The sequence below is a fragment of the Eumetopias jubatus genome, unplaced genomic scaffold, assembly GCF_037043125.1.
Source record: "Eumetopias jubatus isolate StellerSeaLion01/CBP00866 unplaced genomic scaffold, mEumJub1_p1.0 scaffold_8, whole genome shotgun sequence".
Taxonomy (NCBI): Eukaryota; Metazoa; Chordata; class Mammalia; order Carnivora; family Otariidae; genus Eumetopias; species Eumetopias jubatus.
The window spans coordinates 121,952,027-121,973,632 of NW_028274814.1; the positions used below are offsets into that span (position 1 = coordinate 121,952,027).

Consider the following 21,606-nt stretch of genomic DNA (forward strand, 5'->3'; position numbering starts at 1 on the left):
TGTTATGGATTGAATTGTGTCCTCCAAAATGATATGTTTAAGTCCTAGCTTCCTGGTACCTGTGCAAGTGACTTTATTTGGAAATAAGGTCTTTGAAGATGTAATCAACTTAAGACAAGGCCATACTGTATTCCCAGTATGGCTGGTGTCCTTAAAAGAAGAAAAAATGGAGAGACAGACACTGACAGAGTAGGATGCCTTGTGAAGACCGGCAGGGAGATTGGAATGGTGCTTCTGCAGGGCATGGGATGCAAAGATTTCTACCAACTACCAGGAGCTAGGAAAAAGGCATAGAAGATGCTCTCCTCCAGAGCCTCCAGTAGGAACTAACCCTGCCAACATCTTGATTTTGAACTTCTAACCTCTAGAACTATAAGAGAATAAATTTGCTGTTTTAAGCTCCCCCACCAAAAAAAAAAAAAAAAAAAAAGCCATATTAGGCCCAAATCCCAGTTCTGTCATTTACTCAGCCATGTGACTTCTCTGGACCTCAGATTCTTCATTCATAGGATGATGAAAATAATACCCACCTTGACAGATTTTTGAGAAAATAAAACATAGTACCTAAAATGTAATAAATTTTTACTATACAGTGACTAAATAGTGCAGTATTTCAACCCTGCCATGGAACCCAGTGGTATGTAGCTTAAAGGGGAGATTTTCCTGCATAAGACTCTCAAAATGCCTTAGGAAGGTGACAAAAAATAGTAACTCAGTGGGTTTTTTCTTCCTGTTTGCAAAATGTTAACCATGGTTGTACTTTCCAAAAAAAAAACCCTGTATCAGTTAGGATGACTACAGTTAACTGCTGTAATACACAAAAAGCAAAACCTAGATGTTTAATAGAACCCATGCACATGAGGGGCACCTGGGTGGCACAGTCAGTTAAGCATCTGACTCTTGGTTTTGGCTCAGGTCGTGATCAAGCCCTGCCTCAGTCCCCCTTCCCAACCCCCCCCCCCCGTGCTTGCTCACTCACGCTCTCTCAAAGAAATAAATCTTAAAAAAAAAAAAATGTACGTGAAACCCAGCCAGGTGTTTCTGGTTGTCAGCCTGCCACATGGTCATTTAGGTACCCAGGTTCCTTTTATTCTGTGGCTCTGTCCTCTTCTGGATCCTTCGAGCCCTCTCCATTCACCCTCAAAAGAAGAAGGATAGGGGTGATACAATTCCTTCCTAATTTTTTAGTCCAAAACTAGCATAGATCACTTCTGTTTACTCTCCATTTACCAAAACGTGGCCACATCTAACTGTAATAAAGGCTAGAAAATCTAATCTAACTATGCCTAGAAAGGTAAGAAATGGTTTTGGTAAATGCAAAGAAGTCTGCCACAAATTGACTTGAAATTGACTATAATTGTTCTGTTTAAGAAAATGATAATAGAGGGTGGCCTGCAGAACACTCTGTCGTGTCCTTTTTCTGTCCTTTATGGGCTACATGTGACAACCTTCTCAACTGTACAATTCTGAGCCGAGGATATACTGGTATTTGAACACAAACCTACCTGAACACTAACCTTGACCCTTCCTATACTTAAATTCAGAAATCTCAGATTTTTCTAATGCTGTGAGGGTCTTGTTATTTGGCATTGATGTTAACACATCGGATGAACTTCATTTGTGGTAGGTTAGGTAGTAGTACAAAGTGGTATAGAGTACAAAAGGGAGAGAAGAGAGCACTCAGAGCTCTGTCTTATCACTAAAACTAGTAACGTTTCAGATTATTGTGGCTTGATATTGCCCTATCTAAAATATGTAAGGGAAGTAACTTGTAAGTTTTTTCACCTTCATACCTCATGCAATGTCTCAGTGATTAAATGGGGTAAGCATTCCCGATTGGCAGATAGCTTTGCACCACAGGGTCATTCAGGGACTCATATTCCTACAAACAAGTTGTTTGCCATCCTCCCAGGCCTTGCCATCATTTGCATAATATCATCTGAGTTGCATGGGCTCCCCCTATCCAAAAGGGTAAAGAGAATGTGGAAGAAGCACCCTCACTGTCTTAAGATATCAACAGGCAAGTGGCACACATCACATTGTTGTGTTCACATTCCAATGGTGAGAACTGTCCTTTGGCCATATCTAACAGTGAGGAGATCCGAGAACTACAGTGTAGGTGGGCAGCCCTCATACCAGCAACAGTCTTTTACTGTGGAACAAGGCAAGAATGCATCTTAGAGGTAGGTAGTCCTTGCCACAGGGTCCATGCAACCGAGTAATAGGAGTAATAATTAGAATAGAATGTTATTGGAGCACCTGGGTGACTCAGTCCATTAAGTGTCCAACTCTTAATTTTAGCTCAGGTCATGATCTCAGGGTCATGAGATTGAGCCCAGCATCAGGCTCTGTGCTGGGCGTGGAGCTTACTTGGGATTCTTTCTCTCTCTCCCCCTGCCCCATTCCTGTGCTCTCTCTCTTTCTCTCTCTGTAAAAAAAAAAAAAAAAAAAAAAAAAAAAAAAAGAACGGAATGATATTTTATTGCAAGGCAAAAGAGAAGCATAGAAAGTTTCAGTTTTTCATGTTGTAAGTTATTATTTAACTTACACTGCTGTATAAAATATTCACAAAATATAATTGCATCTTTTTCAAACTTATACCCTAATTTCTTCTAAGATTTAGATAAATAAGAAAAGAATAATTTGTCATATTGCCTTCATTTTCATGACAGCATGTCATTTGTACATTTACTGTGCCTCTATGGATGCCAGTCACTGTGCTAGACCCTGGGGATATAAAGACAGCTAATACATAGCCCTTATTCTCAAGAAGCCCACAATTAGTGATAGACACTCTCAAGTTTTTCTGTTGTTTTTTAAGTGCTGAATGCTATGCTCAGCACTGACCTATAGTTATCTGCACAATTCACCATGGGTATAGAGAAGGTTCAAAGGGAGTGATTGCAGAACACATAGGGCCAAATCTGGAAGCAAGAGTGGGATTGGCTAAATGGACCCAAATAGGGAAGAATGCTATAAGCCAAAGAAATAGTGTCGGCAATGCTAAGAAATTCACGTCACAGCTCACCTGTGAAAACTGTTAGTGAGGTGGCCTGGAGTCTAGGGTACAAGCTAGGGCAGAGAGAGTTCGACACAGGCAGGGTCATTAGGAGCCTTGCATACTGGGCTGGTAGTGGGGGCTTTTTCTGTAGGTGGCTCCTTGATACCCACACCTGGTCAGACTTTGTTTTCAAAAAAGCATTATCTACATAGAAAGATAGATTGGAATCTGAGAAGTTCAAAATGCTAGCAGTAAGGTTAAACCTTCTGATACTTTGAGAAAAAGATATTTTAGACCAAATTTTTATGGAAAGAATTCCATAGAGTAGAAAATCTTGACAAAACTAAGTGTTTTAAGGAATTTTAAGTCTTTGAGAATCAATCCATAAAAGAAATAATACTTTTTAATCAAACTTATAGTACTGAGTGATATAGTGGTAGAAGACAAATACGTATATTAACATAAAGCCAGCTTCAAAGGAGACAAAGAGGAAAATGTGAATTCGCGATGTAAGGCAGCTTATAACTAGATACACTCAAAGTGCAGTGGGCTCCTGGGGCTGGGAGTATTTAGGCAAGGAAATTTAAATCATGGAATAATAAGGGTGTGGGATTGAATATTTGCCTTGAATGGAGACAACCTGTATTTGATTATATCCTAGTTCATGGTTAGGGAGAGCAGCAGATTCTTCCTCAAATGTATTTTCACACAAAAACACAAAAGCATGGCAGTTGTACAAGCGACTGATGTCTTCTCATGCTCCCAAGTCGTGGAAGGGCGGAAGAGGATTATTAGCCGCAAAAGGGAATTACTGGGTAGAGCTTCTCTCTCCTCCAGGCAGGATTCAGCCCGTACTGGGGAGAAGAAGGGCGGTGGAATATTTCTGACAGCCGCTGGTCTTAGAAGTCAGTCCCTTCAGATGAGACCCCCAGGTGGGGTGGTAGGGCCAGTGGGACAGGCCGGATGCGTCTCCTGTGGCCTTAGGCTGTCCTAGAACGGTCCCCCATCCGGCCTCTCGGGCCACAGTGTACAGTCCTGACTAAAGCCCTGCTTTAGAAAATCCTGCCTACCAGGTGGGCCCTGGACCCTTGCCTCTGTAAGTCTAAGTACCATAGCAAGGCCCAAGAGAGATGGACCCACCAGTTCTGTCTCTTGGGTAGACGTCTCTATGACATCTTGTGTTGCAGTCATCCTCAGAGTTTGAGTGTGTGTGTATGTATGTGTGTTGTGTGTCCTGTCATTTGGCTTGTGACTTCCAAGGCAGCGAGATTATGTCTTGATTATTTTTTTCCCCTCTGTCCTTGTATAATAATTGAATTGAGTAGAAAGTCACTTTGGCTGAAATAGGATAAACCTCCAGATTTCCCTGGGTGGGAAACCCAGCTACCCCACGCCTCATTAGAAAAGGTTCTTAGCAGAATTTGCACACTTTTTCCTTTAATGTGACGACAGAGAAATAGTTTGGGGAAAGAAAGAGTAAAATAGTAAAATTGTTTCTTTCAATAAGAAAGTAAAATACGCTTTACGTAGATACTTGTTGTGAAGAAGATTTGGGACAGCATCACTACCAGTCAAATACATGTAAACTGCTAAGTTTTATTTTTGCTTTTCTGCTCTTACCTGTCCCCTCGCTTTTAAAAATAAATACTCTATCAATGAGCAAGATGTTGGTAACCTAGTTTTCTGTATTTTTATATCCCGGGAGCTTTGTTGTTCTAAGTCTGTTCTGCCTCGGCTTGCAAATCAGCTTAATTTAATTCTAAATGAAATCTCTAATTTTTCATTGTGTTTGACACAAGCTTAGTAATTCTCAGAAAGGGTCCTTGTTAAATGAAGCTGAGCTAGAAATTCTGATATTCAAGGATGCTTACACAAACAACTGTCATTCTCTGCAATGACTTCATTATTCGGTGACAGTTAACAGCACTGTTTTATTTAAAAACATCTTTGTGTTTCTCTGCTTGTTCCAGCGACAGTTTTCCTGGAGTTCTGGAAAAGACGGCGAGCCGTAATTGCCTATGACTGGGATCTGATAGACTGGGAAGAAGAGGAGGTTTGTATTATTTACATCAGAATTTTTCAAAAAGCAAATCAACAAAACACACAGTCCTCTTGACTTGCCCCTCTGCTCTGTGACAGAAGTCAGGTTAACTCATAAAGCATTTCAATACCTGTCTTTGCAGAAAAAAAAAAACTTCAGGTAGTATAAAAACAAGCAGAATTTAAAAGAAAGAAAAGACAAGATTGTGATTGCTTTGTAGATTAAGATTCCGTGGCTCAGTAAAGCATTTCACTTGTAGGTAGAGACATCAGAAGCATTAAGATTTGTTTAGTTTTCTTAAATGGTATCCATTTTCTTTACTTTAGCGGGAGAGTATTAGTCTTACAGCTCTAGGTACATGGAAGGAAACCTCGTGAGAGAATTCCAGGGAAAAGTTTCTGTGAGCTCTCCAGAACCCTTGGACAATGCCCAGAGCTGTAAAGGCTCAGAAGTATGACCTCAAATCCATAAATGCTGAGGAGAAACCACTCCTCAGAAGGCCTCCTTGGTGGAAGTGTCTAAATACCTCTTATTCTAGCCCGTGGTCCTCAGATTGAGAAAAGCCCTAACTTGCTTCATGACTTCTTCACGGAGAACCCAGTGTATTAGTTTTCTGGGGCTGCTATAACAAAGGACCACAGACTGGGTGGTTTAAACCACAGAGATTAGTTGCTCACATTTCTGGAGGCTGGAAGTCTGAGATCAGGGCGTTGGCACAGTCGGTTTCTTCTGAGGGCTGTGAGGGCAATATCTGTTGCAGGCTCCTCTCCTTGGCTTGTAGACAGCCGTCTATTCCCTCTGTGTTCACATCATCATTTCTCTGTGCATGTCTGTGTCTAAATTTTTTGTAAAGAACCAGTCATAGTAGGGCTTGTTGTAATAACTTCACTTAACCTTAATTACCTCTGTAAAGACTGTCCAAATACAGTCACACTCTGAGGTACTGCGGGTTAGGGCTTCAACAAATGATTTTCAGGGGAGGGGAGACACAGTTTAGCCCATGACACCCGGAAACACAGGTCTAGCTCCTGATCGGCCTCAAGTCCCTGGATAATTAACTCAGTGACATAGATGACACTCACAGCCTGATAAATTCAGAGTTTCCCAAAGAAACAGAAGATTCCAGGTCTGTTCTGATTATATCTTCAAGTGTCACTTCCTAAAACAAGTGAAAGAAGGCAGAACCTGTTTATAACTGTATCTCCCCCTGTCCTTCCCCATTACCTGTCACTGAGTGAAGTCCAGCCTTGGGCTTATTCTGCAGCAGGAGTGAGGCTGCCCTTCCTCCTGGACACACAGGCTACTGCCAAACTGTGCCCGTTGTCCGGAACCTGTCTTCTGTCAGCTCCTTCTTCATTTTCTGTCGGTCTCTCCATCTGAGTCCCAAGCATTTCTGCCTGGGTTAACTCAATCTCCATTTCACCAGACTTTCCACTCATTTCCCTCCTCTTGCAAGACATTCACATAGAATAGGTACTTAATTAACCAGAACCACTTTAGCATACCCTCTTGCTGATTTCCTGTTCCTAATCCCATAATTGCTTTTTAGTCAGAAGCTTTTCACATTAGATGGGGCTCAACTAAATGAAACAAAACCTCAGCTTGATTTAGAATTAGAGCCGCCTTGATTTTAGCTGGATTTGAAAGATGTTTACCTTATTTTCAATACCAATTAATACATTTAAAACCTACTGGTTAAAGGTGAATGACTCTTACAGGAGCTTATTAAAAAGTAGATTCACATTTTTGGCTGCCTCAGTTGAAAAAAAATTTTTAATTGTAGGAGGAAACTAAGAATTATATTTGCCATTGTAACTCACAACATGAATTCTAGGCATTTTGCTGTTCAGAAACTTTCTTTTCCCTAGTGTCCATAACATTCCCTGGTAATAAAAGTTTAGTAGTTGTTTCCAACTGCTAGGGACAAGAGAGGTGGTCCCTTTTCTCATTCTGTTTGTTTCTTCAAGCACAGCTTAATAAGAAACAGAGACACTTAACTATTAGTCTAAATTACACTGCCTTGGTGATAATAAGTCTAGATCATCACCCTTTAGATTTTCTTCAAGTGGCCAATTTCCAAACATTTAAACCTGGGTCTCTGAGCTCACTTCACTGATTGACTTATTAATGTGGTAGCTGTTGATTCAGTTTAGCAATAGAGTATAAAAAGTTTTTTTTAGTTGTGTGTATATATCTGTCCAGTGCATAAAAAATGTATCTGTTTGTTCTTCAGGAAGAAATACGGCCCCAGTTTGAAGCCAAGTACTCCAAGAAAGAGCGAATGAATCCCATTTCGGGAAAGCCAGAACCATATCAAGCATTTGCAGATAAATGCAGCCGACTTATCGTTTCTGCATCTGGGATATTTTTTATGGTTTGAAACTTTTCTACAAAACTCTTTGTTTCATAAAATACACACCTGGAGCATGGTATCAACAATAATCAGCGAATCAGGCATTTGCATAGTTCTGCAAAACATTTTTGCACATTCTGTTATGTATTCCTCACAGAGACATCGTGAGGTGGTCAGAGATGGTACCGCTGTCCCTGTGTTCCAGATGGAGCCACTGAGACTCCAGAAGGCTAAGAGGCTTGTTCAGGATCAGCCAGTAAATAGCCAAGAGCTCCAGTTCTTTTCGCTTGCCTCTCTGTGCCTTGTTGAAAAGAAAAGTTGAGATAGGACCTGCCGCAGGGTTTTTCAAACCTTTTGCTTGCCGCGCCCATACAAGAACTACATTCTCTGTCATAACCCAGTGTATGTCATGCCAGGAGATGTATAAAACTAAACAGAGTAACTGAAACAATGCTCACCTTTGCAATATGCAATATTCTGATTTTTTTGTTTTATTATAGTCTATTTTTTAATGCCAGCCATAACCCCCTAAAATCAACTTCCAGATTCATAACAATGGTTATGTCAGTTTGAAAAACACTACCTTGAACCTGGGTTGTTGGCTTTTCCTAAAAAGAAGTCCTTTGGTGATCAGCTTTGACCCTGTTAATCACTGAACAGAACTTAACGCAAATTTTTCAGAAATGTCATTTTAGAACAGTTAAGTGGTTAGGATTCTCCTTTCCTGTTTTCAAATGGTAGAGTGTATAAATTGGTATTGGAGATCATTAGATTAGGAAGGACAAGATGACAGCAAATCTGGACATACTACCTGCCCTCCCACTTTAGCCAAAGAAACTGGGGAGATGAAAGGGTGGGCAGCATGCGCAGGAGTCTCTTGGCTCAGACCAAGATTCGAATCCACACCTTTCTACGGACACTGCTCTGTAAGCAATTGTATCATGCTTTGACTTTAATAGGTACATTCATATTTATTGTCTTGCTTTTTGCTCTGTAGACGTAGAGTAAGTTTTTCCTACTCTACAGATGGGCAACCTAGAGCATAGGAAGCCAAAGCCATAGAGAGGACAAACTATGTGTCCACAGTCACAATGCTGGGTAGAAGCTGAGCCATGACCCAGACCTGACTTCTGACTGAGTCCAGTGAGGGGCCATTCCACCATATTGCCACCCTGTCTAAAATTCAGTGTAGATTTCCCCGATCTCCCCATCAGTAGCTCGAAGATTAAGATGTGGGCAGTTGTTAGTATTGTAATTTTGGCCAGTTCCAGCTAGGGTTTATACTCAAGCTTTTAGAGCATGTCACTCATAGGAAGCCAAAAACGGTGTAAAACAGAGGACTGCTTCTAGCAATCTCTAAGTCAGCAGAGTCCATCCTGAGGCTCAGCTTAAAGTTTTTGATAACTAAGTCGGTAAAAGTATTTACTCTGATATATTGAGTCACCTAATGAGAGACACAAACTTTTTGGAGTCTCAGATTCCCAGTAGATAGAAGACATGTCATGTTCTTGTCACATACCATGAAATCTTCAGAGAAAGATTGCACAGTTCAGTGTTCATAACTGATTAATAAGAGATTATGTACCTATCAAATAGTTGGCTTATTCAGCAACAAATAGCTGAATATTTATTATGCACCCGTAATTATGCTAAGGTGCTATACAAACCATGGTGAGCAAAACAGATGCCGTGCCTGCCCTGATGGAGCTTACAGTGCCCCCCTCCCCTTTATCTGCAGTTTTGCTTTCTGGGGTTTCAGTACCTGCAGTCAACCCCAGGCCAGAAGCAGATGATCCTTCTGACGTATCATCAGAAGGTCAGTAGTAGCCTAATGCTACATCACAGTACATGTGTCATCTGCCTCACTTCATCTCATCATGTAGGCATTTTATTATCTCACATCATCACAAGGAGAGTGAGTACAGTACAATAAGATATTTTGAGAGGAAGAGAGACCATATTCACACAGCCTTTATTACAGTGCATTGTTCTGTTTTATCGTTAGTTACTGTTACTAGTCTCTTATTCTGCCTAATTTGTGAATTAAGCTTTCTCATAGGTATGTATCTATAGAAAAAAACGTAGTATATATAGGGTTTGGTACTGACCGAGGTATCGGGCATCCACTGGGGACCTTAGAAATATCCCCCATAGATGGGGGGGTCTACTGTACTTTCTAAATGGGGGAAACTGTCAATAATCAAACTGACAAATTGTTAGAAATTATAAATAGGATACTAAACAAAGAGTATAGGAACCATGTAACAACAAAGTCTGAGGGTCATGAAAAACTTTAGTTATGAAGTGGTTCTTGAGCTGAGGTGTGAGGGAAGAGTAGGTATTGACTAGGCCCAGTGTGTGTGTGTGTGTGTGTGTGCACGCGCACGTGCACACACATGTATGTATGTGTTTGGCTTTAGGCAAAGGAAATGGTCTTAAAGTTTAGCCCATTTGAAACCATGAGAGTTCTGGAGTCCCCAGACAAAAGGGAATATGGCACTCCACGAGGTGGAGAAAGTCTTGCCACCATTAAGGCTTTGCTTTTATCCTGAGAGTAAAAGAAACCAATGAAGAGTTTTACACAGAAGAGTGACATCATAAGATTTCCATAATAATAATGCTCAATCTAATACCCTGCTTAATAAAATGTTACCCCATAGCTTACACAGTTTATCAGCTTTCAAGAACTCTGGTTCTTCTATTTGAATAACAAAGAAAATACAGGCAAGAGAAAGTATTAACCACAGTGAAAAGTTAGCATTTTATTGTGGTTTCTTGAGTCAATACTGTCATTTCCTTTTCTTGTTTTCCAGTGGTGGGATTTTGCCGTGGTGGGAACTCTCCTCCTGAGACATTACACCACGGTGCTCACTGGCTCTCTGTCTTCCTCCCAGATCTGTGTGGTGATCGCTGCCGTGTTCGGGATCGTCATTTACCGGGTGGTGACTGTCAGCACTTTTGCTGCCTTCAAGTGGGCATTAATCAGGAATAACTCTCAGGTTGCAACCACAGGGACTGCCGTGTGCATCAACTTCTGCATCATTATGCTGCTGAATGTGGTAAGCGAACTACAAGGTAACTAGCCTGATGGATAAACTGTGTGGTCTGCGGTTTTCTTCTGTTGCTAAAGGGACCCAGCCTCGGAGGGGTGAGCCTGTCACATAGCGCTGATGGCTGGACGGCCAACTGCCTGGCAGGAGATGCACTCAGGTCTGGGGATTGAGAAGCTTGAGTCAAATCTAGGCTCCAGGATTTTCTATAGTGGAAGGCACTAGCCCTCTCTGAATCTTAGTTCCCTTAATTTACCCAATAAGATAACACTGTTTGTATACCCCTTGGGGAAACTTAGAGAAAGAACATATTTTAAAGGCCCAGCCCAGAATCTGTGACATAGCTCAACAGGGCTGGCTCCCATTTCCTTTTGATTCTGAATGACAGGAAAGTGGTCAGTATCCAAAGTATTGTTTGAGATAACCCTGCAAGGGACACATCAGGAGGGTACACGTTGCTTGTGTCAATTTCAGGCTTTTTTCAATTCTGTATTTCAGCGCAGATGTCTCCCCTGGACCCCATACATCCAGCTGCCTACTCCACCACCCTCACCCAAACCCCTCTCTTCCCTCCAGTATCAGCTCCTCCACGGCTCCCCCCGTGGTAGTGGCTCAGGCTGAAAACCTTGGCATTACCCTTGACTCCTCTCTTTCTCTGTGTCTGTTTCCAGAGTTTGATCACTTCTCACACGTCCCCAAGTCCCACCTGGGTCCAAGATCCCAGGAGCTCCCACCTGGGTTATTGCAGTGCCTTCTTAACTGGTCTCCCAGCTCCCATGTTTGCTCCCTCAATTTAGACTCATCACGGCAGCTAGTGTGAGCTTCTTACCTGTGAGCCAGCTCCTGGCACTGCTCTGTTCACCATGTCCAGTGGCTTTCCTCTTGCTCAGAATAAAAGTGCACATCTTCATGTGGCCTCCAGGGCTCTCCTTCTGGCCCCAGTGACACCTCTGACCTTGTCTCCTGCCTACTCACCCTGCTTCTCCTGCTCCAGGCAGGCCTTCCCTTTGTTCCCTGGATGTGCCAGCCATGCTCTCACTCTAGGGATTTTTACTTGCTCTTCTCTCTGCCTGGAATATTCCTCCCTATGGGGTCTGTATGGCTTAATCCCTCACCTCCTTCATTTCTTTGTTCAAGTGTTACTTTTCTAATATAAAGTTTCCATGGTGACTCAGTTTTAGAATTGTAACCCACTCCTGCCATCTAACAATTTCCTATCCCCTTGCCTGCTCTATTTTTCTCTGTGGTACTTATTACCATATAATATGCTGTTTTTAATTTATTTTATTATCTGTCTTCTCCCTTGGAATGTAGGCCCATGAGGGCAGAAACTTTTGTCTGTTTTTTTACTCTTGTTATTTCCCAGTGTCTGGAACAAGGCCTGGCACATAGTAGGCTCTCAGTAAATTGTTATTATTTGCAGAATAGTATTATTTGCTGACATTTTTAGATTTGAGGTCAAGCTATACATAAAAATATTGATGTTAGAGATTTTTAGCAGGGAATAAATAAGATAATGTATGTAGAGTGATAGACGTGGAGTAGCTGTTCAATTAATTATGGCTCCCTCACCCTTAGTTTTGTTGCATCCTAAATCTGGGCCATAATGCTGAAATTCTCTCATCACTAGAAAAGGGTTTTCCAAAGGCCAAGTAATTTAATGCTATTATCAATATAGTTTAATCTGTTTGGATTGTCATTTCTAGCTCCCTAAATAATCCTAAATTCTATAACCACTGAACTCAAGAGTGATTCTTAAGAGAATTCAATCTACCCAATAATAAAAAACTTCATTTAGGATTCTTAAGTGAGCAAGTCATCACTGAGCTAGTGAAATATAGTTGATTTATTATTATTACTGCTATTCCTATTACCATTTATTATTAAAATACACAGGAACTTCTATATTATTTTAGAAAAAAGTTTCAGAATACAGTTCTAAAAATGAAATAAGAGCAGTTGCTAAATCACTTGACATGATGATTGTATAAGTGTGTGGCCAAGTGGAGGTCGAGAGTGGACGTGTGGCACACCTTGGCCCTCTCTCCTCCAGGACTCAGCTTGTCTCAAAGTTAATTGTGGAACATATGCCTTGTAAAGGGGAGTGATTCATGGTGCAATTAACCAAACAGCCAGAACAGTGAAATATTCTGTGTCCAGGTAGTTTGCAATGAATTAAGGCCCTCTTTTTCTCTAATGTCTTTTGAAAATTTAATTTATACATCTTAAGAAATAAATACATGCAGTGACTCTATAAATACATGGTTGCTCATACATTTTGAGCAGAGATACCAGCGTTGTCAGAATGATACTTTGTTGGACTGGAAATCACTTAATCTGGCAATCTCGACTTCATGAGACACAGCCAGGAAAAGACAAAGTAAACTAAAAATGAAGAAAGGAGCATAGGGAGTGGGAAAACTATATAGTTATGGACATTGCAAAGCACCTACTATGTGCTGGGAGCTAGACTACTAGGCATTTCCATGCTTTATCTAACAAGCATTTCAGAGTCACCAAAATGGATGATGTAGAGTCTACACACCAAAGCTAACCTGTATTATTTTTATGAATGCCCTTAAGGGGTATTTTCATTTATTTTAGGTACATGTGAACACCTTTGGTGTTCTAATTTCTCACCAACATCAGACTAAAAAAACAGAAGGTTACTAAAGCAAGAATTCTTTCTTTTTTTAAAGATTTTATTTATTTATTTGACAGAGAGACAGCAAGAGAGGGAACACAAGCAGAGGGAGTGGGAGAGGGAGAAGCAGGCCCCCCCGCAGAGCAGAGAGCCTGATACAGGGCTCAATCCCAGGACCCTGGGATCATGACCTGAGCTGAAGGCAGCTGCTTAACCGACTGAGCCACCCAGGCACCCCTAAAGCAAGAATTCTGACAAGAACAGGAACTGATAAGCCATAGCAAGGGGAAGGAAAGAAAGTAAGAAACATATGTAAGAACTTTCAAAGCAGCATCATCCAAGACCCTTCTGTGCAGAAGCGATCGCCTTACTCTCCTCAGCCCATGTCTGATGACATCCCCATCCCAGCAAACACGTTTCTAGGCCTGTCTTATGCCCTAAGGCCTTGCAGTTCCCATCACAAAGGCAACTGAGTGTGTAATATAGTTTGGAAAGGTTTCATCGGAATATCCAAAAAATAAAAATGTTTAAGTCTTTAAGTAAATGTCACATAAATAACAGGTGACAGACTAATAACTATAATATAGCTTTGACCATTCAGAACTAAACTATCTACTGACTTCTGAAATTACTTAAGATATTTTCATGACCCTACAATATACATTTTTTATAGCTACATAAATTATTTTCAACTACTTTGAAATTTTGGCCATACTGGTCTTGCAAAAAAAATCATCATTTAGACATGAATCATTAATACTTTCCATTAATTGAATACAAAAACCTTGAGATCTAGATTGGTTTTTCACTTCTGTTCATTACAGCCTCTAATTTTTAAATAATATTGTTATAGATCACATACCCTGTTTCTGACTTTCTGCTAGAGTTGTCCAACCCTAACTGAAGAAGCAGATCTGTAAGGATGCCTGTTTTCTAGATTTTATGACATCTATTTACTCTTGTTTTGTTTTTGATGTGTATTTGCTCTTATGTAGTGTGTACTCTAAAAATAAAATAAAATTTATTTTATAAAAAATTCTGGATCTGGGGGCACCTGGGTGGCTTAATTGGTTAAGCATCCAACTCTTGATCTCAGCCAGGTCCTGATCTCAGGGTAGTGAGTTCAAGCCCTGCATTGGGCTCCCAGCATGGGGCCCACTGTAAAAAAAAATATTCTGGATCCCAACAAAATATTATACTTATTAGTGACTGGTTAAGGGGCTCTTACTAGTTTCCATTTTATTTCTTCTTGAAAAGTAAATACCTCAAAGATGGTGTGAATAGGATGGATTTTCTTGCTCCTTGTCATACTGTTTTAATCCCATTTTGCTTCACTAGTGACCAAAGAACATCTCAATATGGTGGTCAGAAACAAAAGATGCCAACAAAGAATATATCCCAAGAGGAGACTAAAAGTTATAACCATCCTTTTTATTCAGCCATACCAATATGAATCCAATATTTCATTATACTCTAAACAGTGAAAACCACAGGGTCTTATTTGAGAAAGAAGTGAACCAGAAAACATGGCTTGCATCAGAACAAGCCCACATACATTGATTGGGTGGACAAGACCACATTAGAAGTACTCATAGCTCCTCTTGGAATTATACTTAAGATCAGAAAGCTTTTTGTCAGTTACAGATTTTAACTCTTACAATTTGTGGCATCCAGTTTGGAAACAGATTTTCTACTGCTTTTATCAGAACAAACCTTCCGTGATTTCTATCTCAACTGCCTAATAAGAAGTCAGACCTTTTCCAGAAGGCACTCATCTAAAAGTCTCTTGCTGGTCATCAGGCCCTCTGCTTATGTGCCCTTTTTGGTTGCATCCTGCTCAAAGCCTCACTGTCCATCCCCTTGCATTTTCAACATTTATAAAATGTTCACAGATGCCACGGATCCCAACTGTGTCCCCATATACTTTGCCTTATTTTTCAAAAGTTTAATATTAATCATATTTTGACTCCTGTGCTATTCCTTTTTTAAGTTCCTTTTTTTTTTTTTTTCGGTGTCCAAACCAAAATAACATTGGCATGTCACCAGCTACCAAGACCTTCGAGACAGGAGTGCAAAGTGAGGCACTTGGACAAAAGCATGTCAACATGAAAGATCTAAAGGATAAACTGGACAATCAAAAATTGTATTTTGAGAAAGGTGGTCTCACCAGTCAAACCTATTTTTCCTTGAAAATTACATAACTTTAATGATAGAGTGTATTTGTAACAGTAAAATATATTTTATTAAAACATCTGTCCTAATCTGTGGTTAACCAGTATTTTTAAGATAAAATTAAAATGTATGACTGTACCACAGGATTTCTTATTGAAAATTACACCAATCTCTTTTAAATTTGGACTCTTAAGAGTCTGTGGCTTCTGTACACAAAATGTGATCTTACTATAGCAAAACCAAGTTTAGAGTCATACAGTCCGTATTTTACCTAATTCTGTAGTTAGCAGAAGTCTTGGATAAGAGAATTCAAAAGTTTGGAAGGACCTTAAGATCAATGAGTCCAATACCGATTCTCAATCACATAAAAGAAAAACAGTGGTCTGAAGAAGAGATGATGTAATGTGCCCAAGCTCTACAGCTTGCTGGCTGGTAAAGTCATAAATCCAGGCTGGAGAATTTTAACCAGGTCATTTTCACTACTTTAAATGTGATCTTAATTTTCATGTTGTTCCAATCCATTTGACTAGTTTTCCTTTCCATTTTACTGTCTCTCATTTTAGAGAAGACACTTGTTCTTTTTCTCAATTTATACCCTCTCTGGGGAAGCTCCTAGAGCTGGGTTTGCCCTGAACTGTGCCCCCTGCACTTCCATATACAGATTCATGCACATGCGCGCGCATACACACACACACACACACACACACACACACACACTCTCTCTCTCTCTCTCTCTCTCTCTCTCTCTCTCTCTCTCTCTCTCTCTCTCTCTCCCTTCCCTCTCAGGACCCTCCATTTACCAGATGGCTGGGTGCATCCAGTGTACTAATGGAAAAGCAGAGTATCAAAAGCTTAGGAGCTCCTAATAAGGTTTCATCACTTCAGTATTTATGAATGCTCTAATCTAGAAAATACAGCCAGTCCATAAACAATGAGATTACAGAATCTTTCCATCAGATCAGTCTTAGAGATGCCGAGGCCCAGGACTGTTGTGATTTGCCCAGCATCATTTAGCAAGCTGGCAATTAGTGGCAGCTAGCCTTGTTGCCAATTAATTACTGCTACATAGGAAGTGAGATTTTAAAAATAGTAAAATGGGACCTTGTGCATTTCTTTCTTGCCCTGAAAGGACACAACTGTTTGTTTACCGTGTACTCATTGTTGAGTAATGGGCAGTTAATGAAGTTATTTTCACTCGTGATGTGATTACCTATTTCCTTTATAATTATGGATTTTATAGCATCTACAGTTTTTTTGTTAAATGTATGAAACTTATTTTACAGCTTTATGAAAAAGTTGCGCTTCTTCTGACAAATTTAGGTAAGTGAGACCCTTCTTATTTCATGGTACAGTATTGTGGTCTGGGAAGTATCTTTTCAAAGACTGATTTCTGAAACACTGCTCGAGAAATATTCTTTTTATTTTGAATTGCATACAATAATTTGTTCTTTGCCTTCAACAGGATATTCTAAATATGTCTAGTAATTAGGAGATCGTTTCTATTTAAAGCTTTAAAACCTGTCATAAACATTATCTATCATGAGCTAATGTAATTTGAGGCAGGTTTTCTCTTAATGCACAAAAATATAGCATCACAAAAGTAGTAAAGTGCCCAGAATCATTTAGAAAAGTATTCATTTGCTATTGCCTACAATTTTTATTTAATTAAAAATGTATCAAGTTTTTGCGCTATATAAAAACCACAGCAAGGTTAGTTGCTTTGAAGACTGGGGGCCTTCTACCAGGAATATAGGTGGCCTGATCATTACTGACATTTATAGAAATAGCATTCATCTGAATAAGTCACCCCTAAGAACATTTCTCTGACTCCATAAAACATTAGAACAATCTGGTAGCTGACTATACACTGTACATTTTCCATGTTTTCAAGATAAAGAAATTGTCCCAATTTTATTAATGAAATATTAGTCATTTTACTCTGTGCAATTTGAGAAAATTACATGCTCCCACACATAAACCTATTTTAGCACATTCCCATATGTAACTTGTCCAGAGTGGGGGAGAAATCACAAAAGTGCTCTTATTTATAATAATCATTATAATACAAGGTGCCATTTATTGAGCCTTTCTATCTATGTGCCAGATGCAGAGCTAGATACCTGGAATATCTCCTTTAATGTCATTAAAATCCTCCATCATTACCACCCTTTGCCCAGAAAGATAGAAAGAGGTTTATAGCCACAGAAGAGGTCACTGCATTAGCAGATTGTGTCCAGTGGCACCTTGATCCAGGCTGGCAAAGTTGCCAGGGAGATACAGCTCTGGCCCATCTGTGGTCAGGATACCTGGGCATGCACCCAGCTCGCTAACAACCTCGGACACCTTCCTGTGTAACCAATAGTTAAGTAGCAGAAGTGAAGTAAAACTAAAACCCTTAAAAAATCCTCTCTTTTTTCCCTCAACAGCAGTACAGCCTTGTTAAATATGATTCTCCTCCCCCTTCTCAGATATGCTTCTAGCAAGCAGTTTGAGGAACTAGTAGAAAAGGAATTGATGGGGTGAAATGGTAAAGAGCAATTAGAAGCTCAGGGAATGTGGAAACAGAGAAAGTACTATGGAATTAAATATATTTTCTTTGACATTGCTTGGGATGAGGGTGCAGCTCCTAGGGAAGGATAGGTGCATTTGACATGAGATGTGAAGTTGGAAGTTTGATTCATATTTTGATTCATATCACAATGTCCAAAGAGCACTTGCTTTATGGAAGTCAAAGTATAAGGAGATGAGAATTGGCGCCTGACTGAGGTCAGAATACTGTAAGATACAGATGGTAATATACAGTAAAAGCTCTAAAATGAGGTCATCTCCTTGGTATTTGTCCATGTGAATGAAAAATGATGGATGAGGGTGAGAGGCAAAGAAGTCAGATACTCTCAGTATTATTGGGGGGGGGGTCTGACTCCCTCTCCCACAGCAGCACCTGGCATTTCACCAGAACAGAATTTGAGAACAAGGAATTAATTAGGAGCTGGGAGGGGACCTGACCCCACACAGGCTCTACCGCAAAGGCAGAAACTAAAAGCAAAAGGAAATGAGGGTCCCTTCAGCCCTCATTCTCTCTAATCCAGGCTCTCTGGGCATCCTGTCACAGCAGAACAAACTGGATATTCCATCCCCTCAGATATGTCAGTAGCTGCTTCCCACCACACCCTGGTTGGGGCTGGTCTGCAAGCTTGAGGATCTCATGGGTGGTGCATTCCATCACACACCATTTAAAGGCAAACTGGGGTCTCCTGCAGCCTCCTTAGGACACCTCTGTTCCTGCCCTGTGTGTATAGGGAGTAGGGCAGAGGGAGTTAAGAAGGGGGTCAAAGGCAACCTCTCAAACTCTACTCCCTTTTTGTCCACAGAACAGCCTCGCACAGAGTCTGAGTGGGAGAACAGCTTCACCCTGAAAATGTTTCTTTTTCAATTTGTCAATCTGAACAGCTCCACATTTTACATCGCATTCTTCCTTGGAAGGTAAGGACCTGATCTCTCCACACTTCTGCAGGCCAGGGACAGAGCACTCGGATGTCACTGACCAGGGTGAGAGAGAAGCACCTCCTTTAGCGTGATTTACACAAAGGGTAAAAAGAGATTAGCTTTCTCCTTTCCCTTCCTATTCCCATCCTGGGGAATGGTCACTCCACTCAAAAGTTACCTGTGCATATTTTCTTGCCAAGGTACATAGAGGAAAAGCATTTGCACAAATGAAGGATGGATTTAAAACTTGTGGGCTCCATCCGCACCTGGGTCAGGCCCCCGGATCTCACACCTATATGAGCAGGTGGCCTAATGGGGTGGGTGGTCTGTAATGTGTTCTGGATGCCCACCTTCACAGAAGAGGGAAGGACATCCAGACAGGAAGGGGGCTGATATAGGATGCCAGAAGAGAGTGGACAACTTCTGAATCCAGCAGTTACGAGGATTTGCAAAGGCTCCTGTGTTAAGTAGTCATGCCCTATGAATTCTTTTGTGTCGGGAAGTAGTTTCTGAGGTTATAAGAACCAGAGACAGGTTGAGTGTTGGGTTTTAGTGGGATGGATGCATCAGCTTCTCCTCAGTATCGAGCTACTTCAGTGTGGAATTCTAGTCAAACAGTAAAGCTGTTGTTGTTGTTTTTTTTTAATTAAACTTCTATTCAAAAAGATCAGAATGTGTTTCAATCCAACATGCTGTTTGTTACACAGGCCAGAGCACTTGATATTTAGCAGAAAATGTTCAAAGTCACAGCAAGCAACAAGAGCTGGCCTCTGTGGTCAGCAGCCAGGTAGTCTAGAAGGGAAATAAATATTCCCTGGAGAATTCCAGAAGCTGCAGTTATGGCAGCTCTGGAGAGTTTCCTAATTCTCTCAGACCTGATTGTACCAGTAATTTTCATTGGAGATGTGCTAATCTGAACATAATAGTTACAAAAAGCTTAGACCTACAGGATGCTAATGGTTTGTTTTTCTGTGTGTTGAAGATTTACGGGACACCCAGGTGCCTACTTGAGGCTGATAAACAGATGGAGACTAGAAGAGGTCTGTATTCTCCCATCATTCCTTATTTTCTACAGTCTTATATTAAATAACCTAGGGCAACTTTGTGCAGATTAGAAACCAGACACTCTTTCTTCCTCTCCATTGATTCTGAAATTTCTGTGTTTGCTTACCTCGCAGTGCCACCCTAGTGGATGCCTTATTGATCTCTGTATGCAAATGGGTATTATAATGGTGCTAAAGCAGACCTGGAATAATTTCATGGAACTTGGCTACCCGTAAGTACCTTAGACATCTATAGTTGAGACACAGCATTGCTCATTATTGGCTTTTCTAGGTGTGGCAAGTAAGATAAGCAATGCAGACTGAGCAGTTAAGGCAGTACACATATCTGGAGCTAAAGTGTTCATGCTCAGTTATTCAAAGGCAGTCATGAAAGTAACAAACATTAGCTCTTTAGGAAGATTTAGTACAAGAAGTATGAATGATAGTGAATATTCTAAAAAGTCTCTGTGGGGCCCTAAATATTGAACACTTGCTTGCAGCTCCTTTAAATAATGCCTCTGACCCTCATGCTGTAGCATTACAAGGCTCTCACTAGTTACAACCCATTAACTAAAGCTCTACCCATCCCACCCCCATGATAAATCAGGAATGGTAATTTTTTTAAACTACCTTCAAATTCAAACTGTACAGAAAAGGAACTTATGGAAAAGAGAAAAGTTTAGGGATGGAAAAAAGAAACTAGAGTATTTCTAAGTCAACATATCTTAACGAGTTAAAATATGGTCACCTGGTGATAATAGTTTATGTTGATGACAATAGGCAAAAACTTGCATTACTTTTTTAAGGATAACCTTGAATTCTGCTATGTTTGCTCAGCTCTGGTCAGTTAAGTTTTAAAGGAACATAAATCAGCTACTTCTATTTCTGCTTTAATTCCATACCTACCGGTTTCCATGTCAGCTTGGTGTCTCCATGGAGAACTCCCGGTTTCAGGGAGAACCACTCAGCCAGAATGATTAGCTAGAACTTGGATCACTTCGAAAAAGTCACCTCTTAGCTCTCAGTCAGAAGCTATGCCAGTAATTTACTATTCTTAGATTTTTAGAAAACTTATTCCAAGTGCTTGATGTTTTCTATGAAACTTTTTTTAAATGCATAAAATTTAAAATTAACATTATATGCTACTTTAAATTATAAGCCATAATTTATCAAAATGTCAGAGACATCAAGGGAACTGTATTTTACCTTCTAATAGTATGGACAGAGAGCAAAATTGTGAGGTACGTCATTTGTCTTTGATACCCGTCCCATTATTTCCTTTATTTCACAATTTGTTTTTGTGTTTTTTTGGCATGTCTTCTCTTGGATACCCCTCAATGTTTCCTTGTCCCCTACAGCACACACACCTGGCCCTTGCACCCATTTCCTCAACCCTGTTCCATATCATAAATGCACTCCTGAACATTACTAAAGATTAATATGTTAACCTCACCAGTGTGAGATGTATTTTACTGGGACTCAGAGCCCCTGTTGAGCTCAAGCTAAAAGCAGGCAAGTCCAGCTATAGACGTGCAGGCTTCCATGTGCCAAAAGGGGAAGCATTTAGTGGGTCTGCAGATCTTCCAGGCCCTCAGTCAGAGTATGCAGGTCAGCACCCACATGGTAAGACTGACCATGGGTCATAAATTAAGTCAGCTAGGCCAAACCTTCCTCTACTCCGAGGTCTGGGTGTTACCTTGGTGCTAGAAGATCAGTTTATAGATGTTCTTAGTCCTCTATCCCACCCTCTGAGGCAACACTGAACATGAAACAATTTCATGAATAGTTAAAAAGTCATTCTGTTCACTTGAAGTGC

The 21,606-nt window shown here is 40.5% G+C and overlaps 1 protein-coding gene across 1 annotated transcript in view; it reads left to right on the top strand.

The window, feature by feature from the left end:
* ANO4 (anoctamin 4) overlaps nucleotides 1-21,606 on the top strand; it is a 443,661-nt gene that overhangs the window by 376,320 nt on the left and 45,735 nt on the right. The window contains exons 17-23 of the mRNA XM_088025667.1: nucleotides 4,972-5,054; nucleotides 7,276-7,416; nucleotides 10,290-10,454; nucleotides 16,545-16,581; nucleotides 18,633-18,744; nucleotides 19,730-19,787; nucleotides 19,926-20,023. Of these exons, the coding sequence (XP_087881793.1) occupies nucleotides 4,972-5,054; nucleotides 7,276-7,416; nucleotides 10,290-10,454; nucleotides 16,545-16,581; nucleotides 18,633-18,744; nucleotides 19,730-19,787; nucleotides 19,926-20,023 (694 nt within the window). The remainder of the gene's footprint in view (nucleotides 1-4,971; nucleotides 5,055-7,275; nucleotides 7,417-10,289; nucleotides 10,455-16,544; nucleotides 16,582-18,632; nucleotides 18,745-19,729; nucleotides 19,788-19,925; nucleotides 20,024-21,606) is intronic.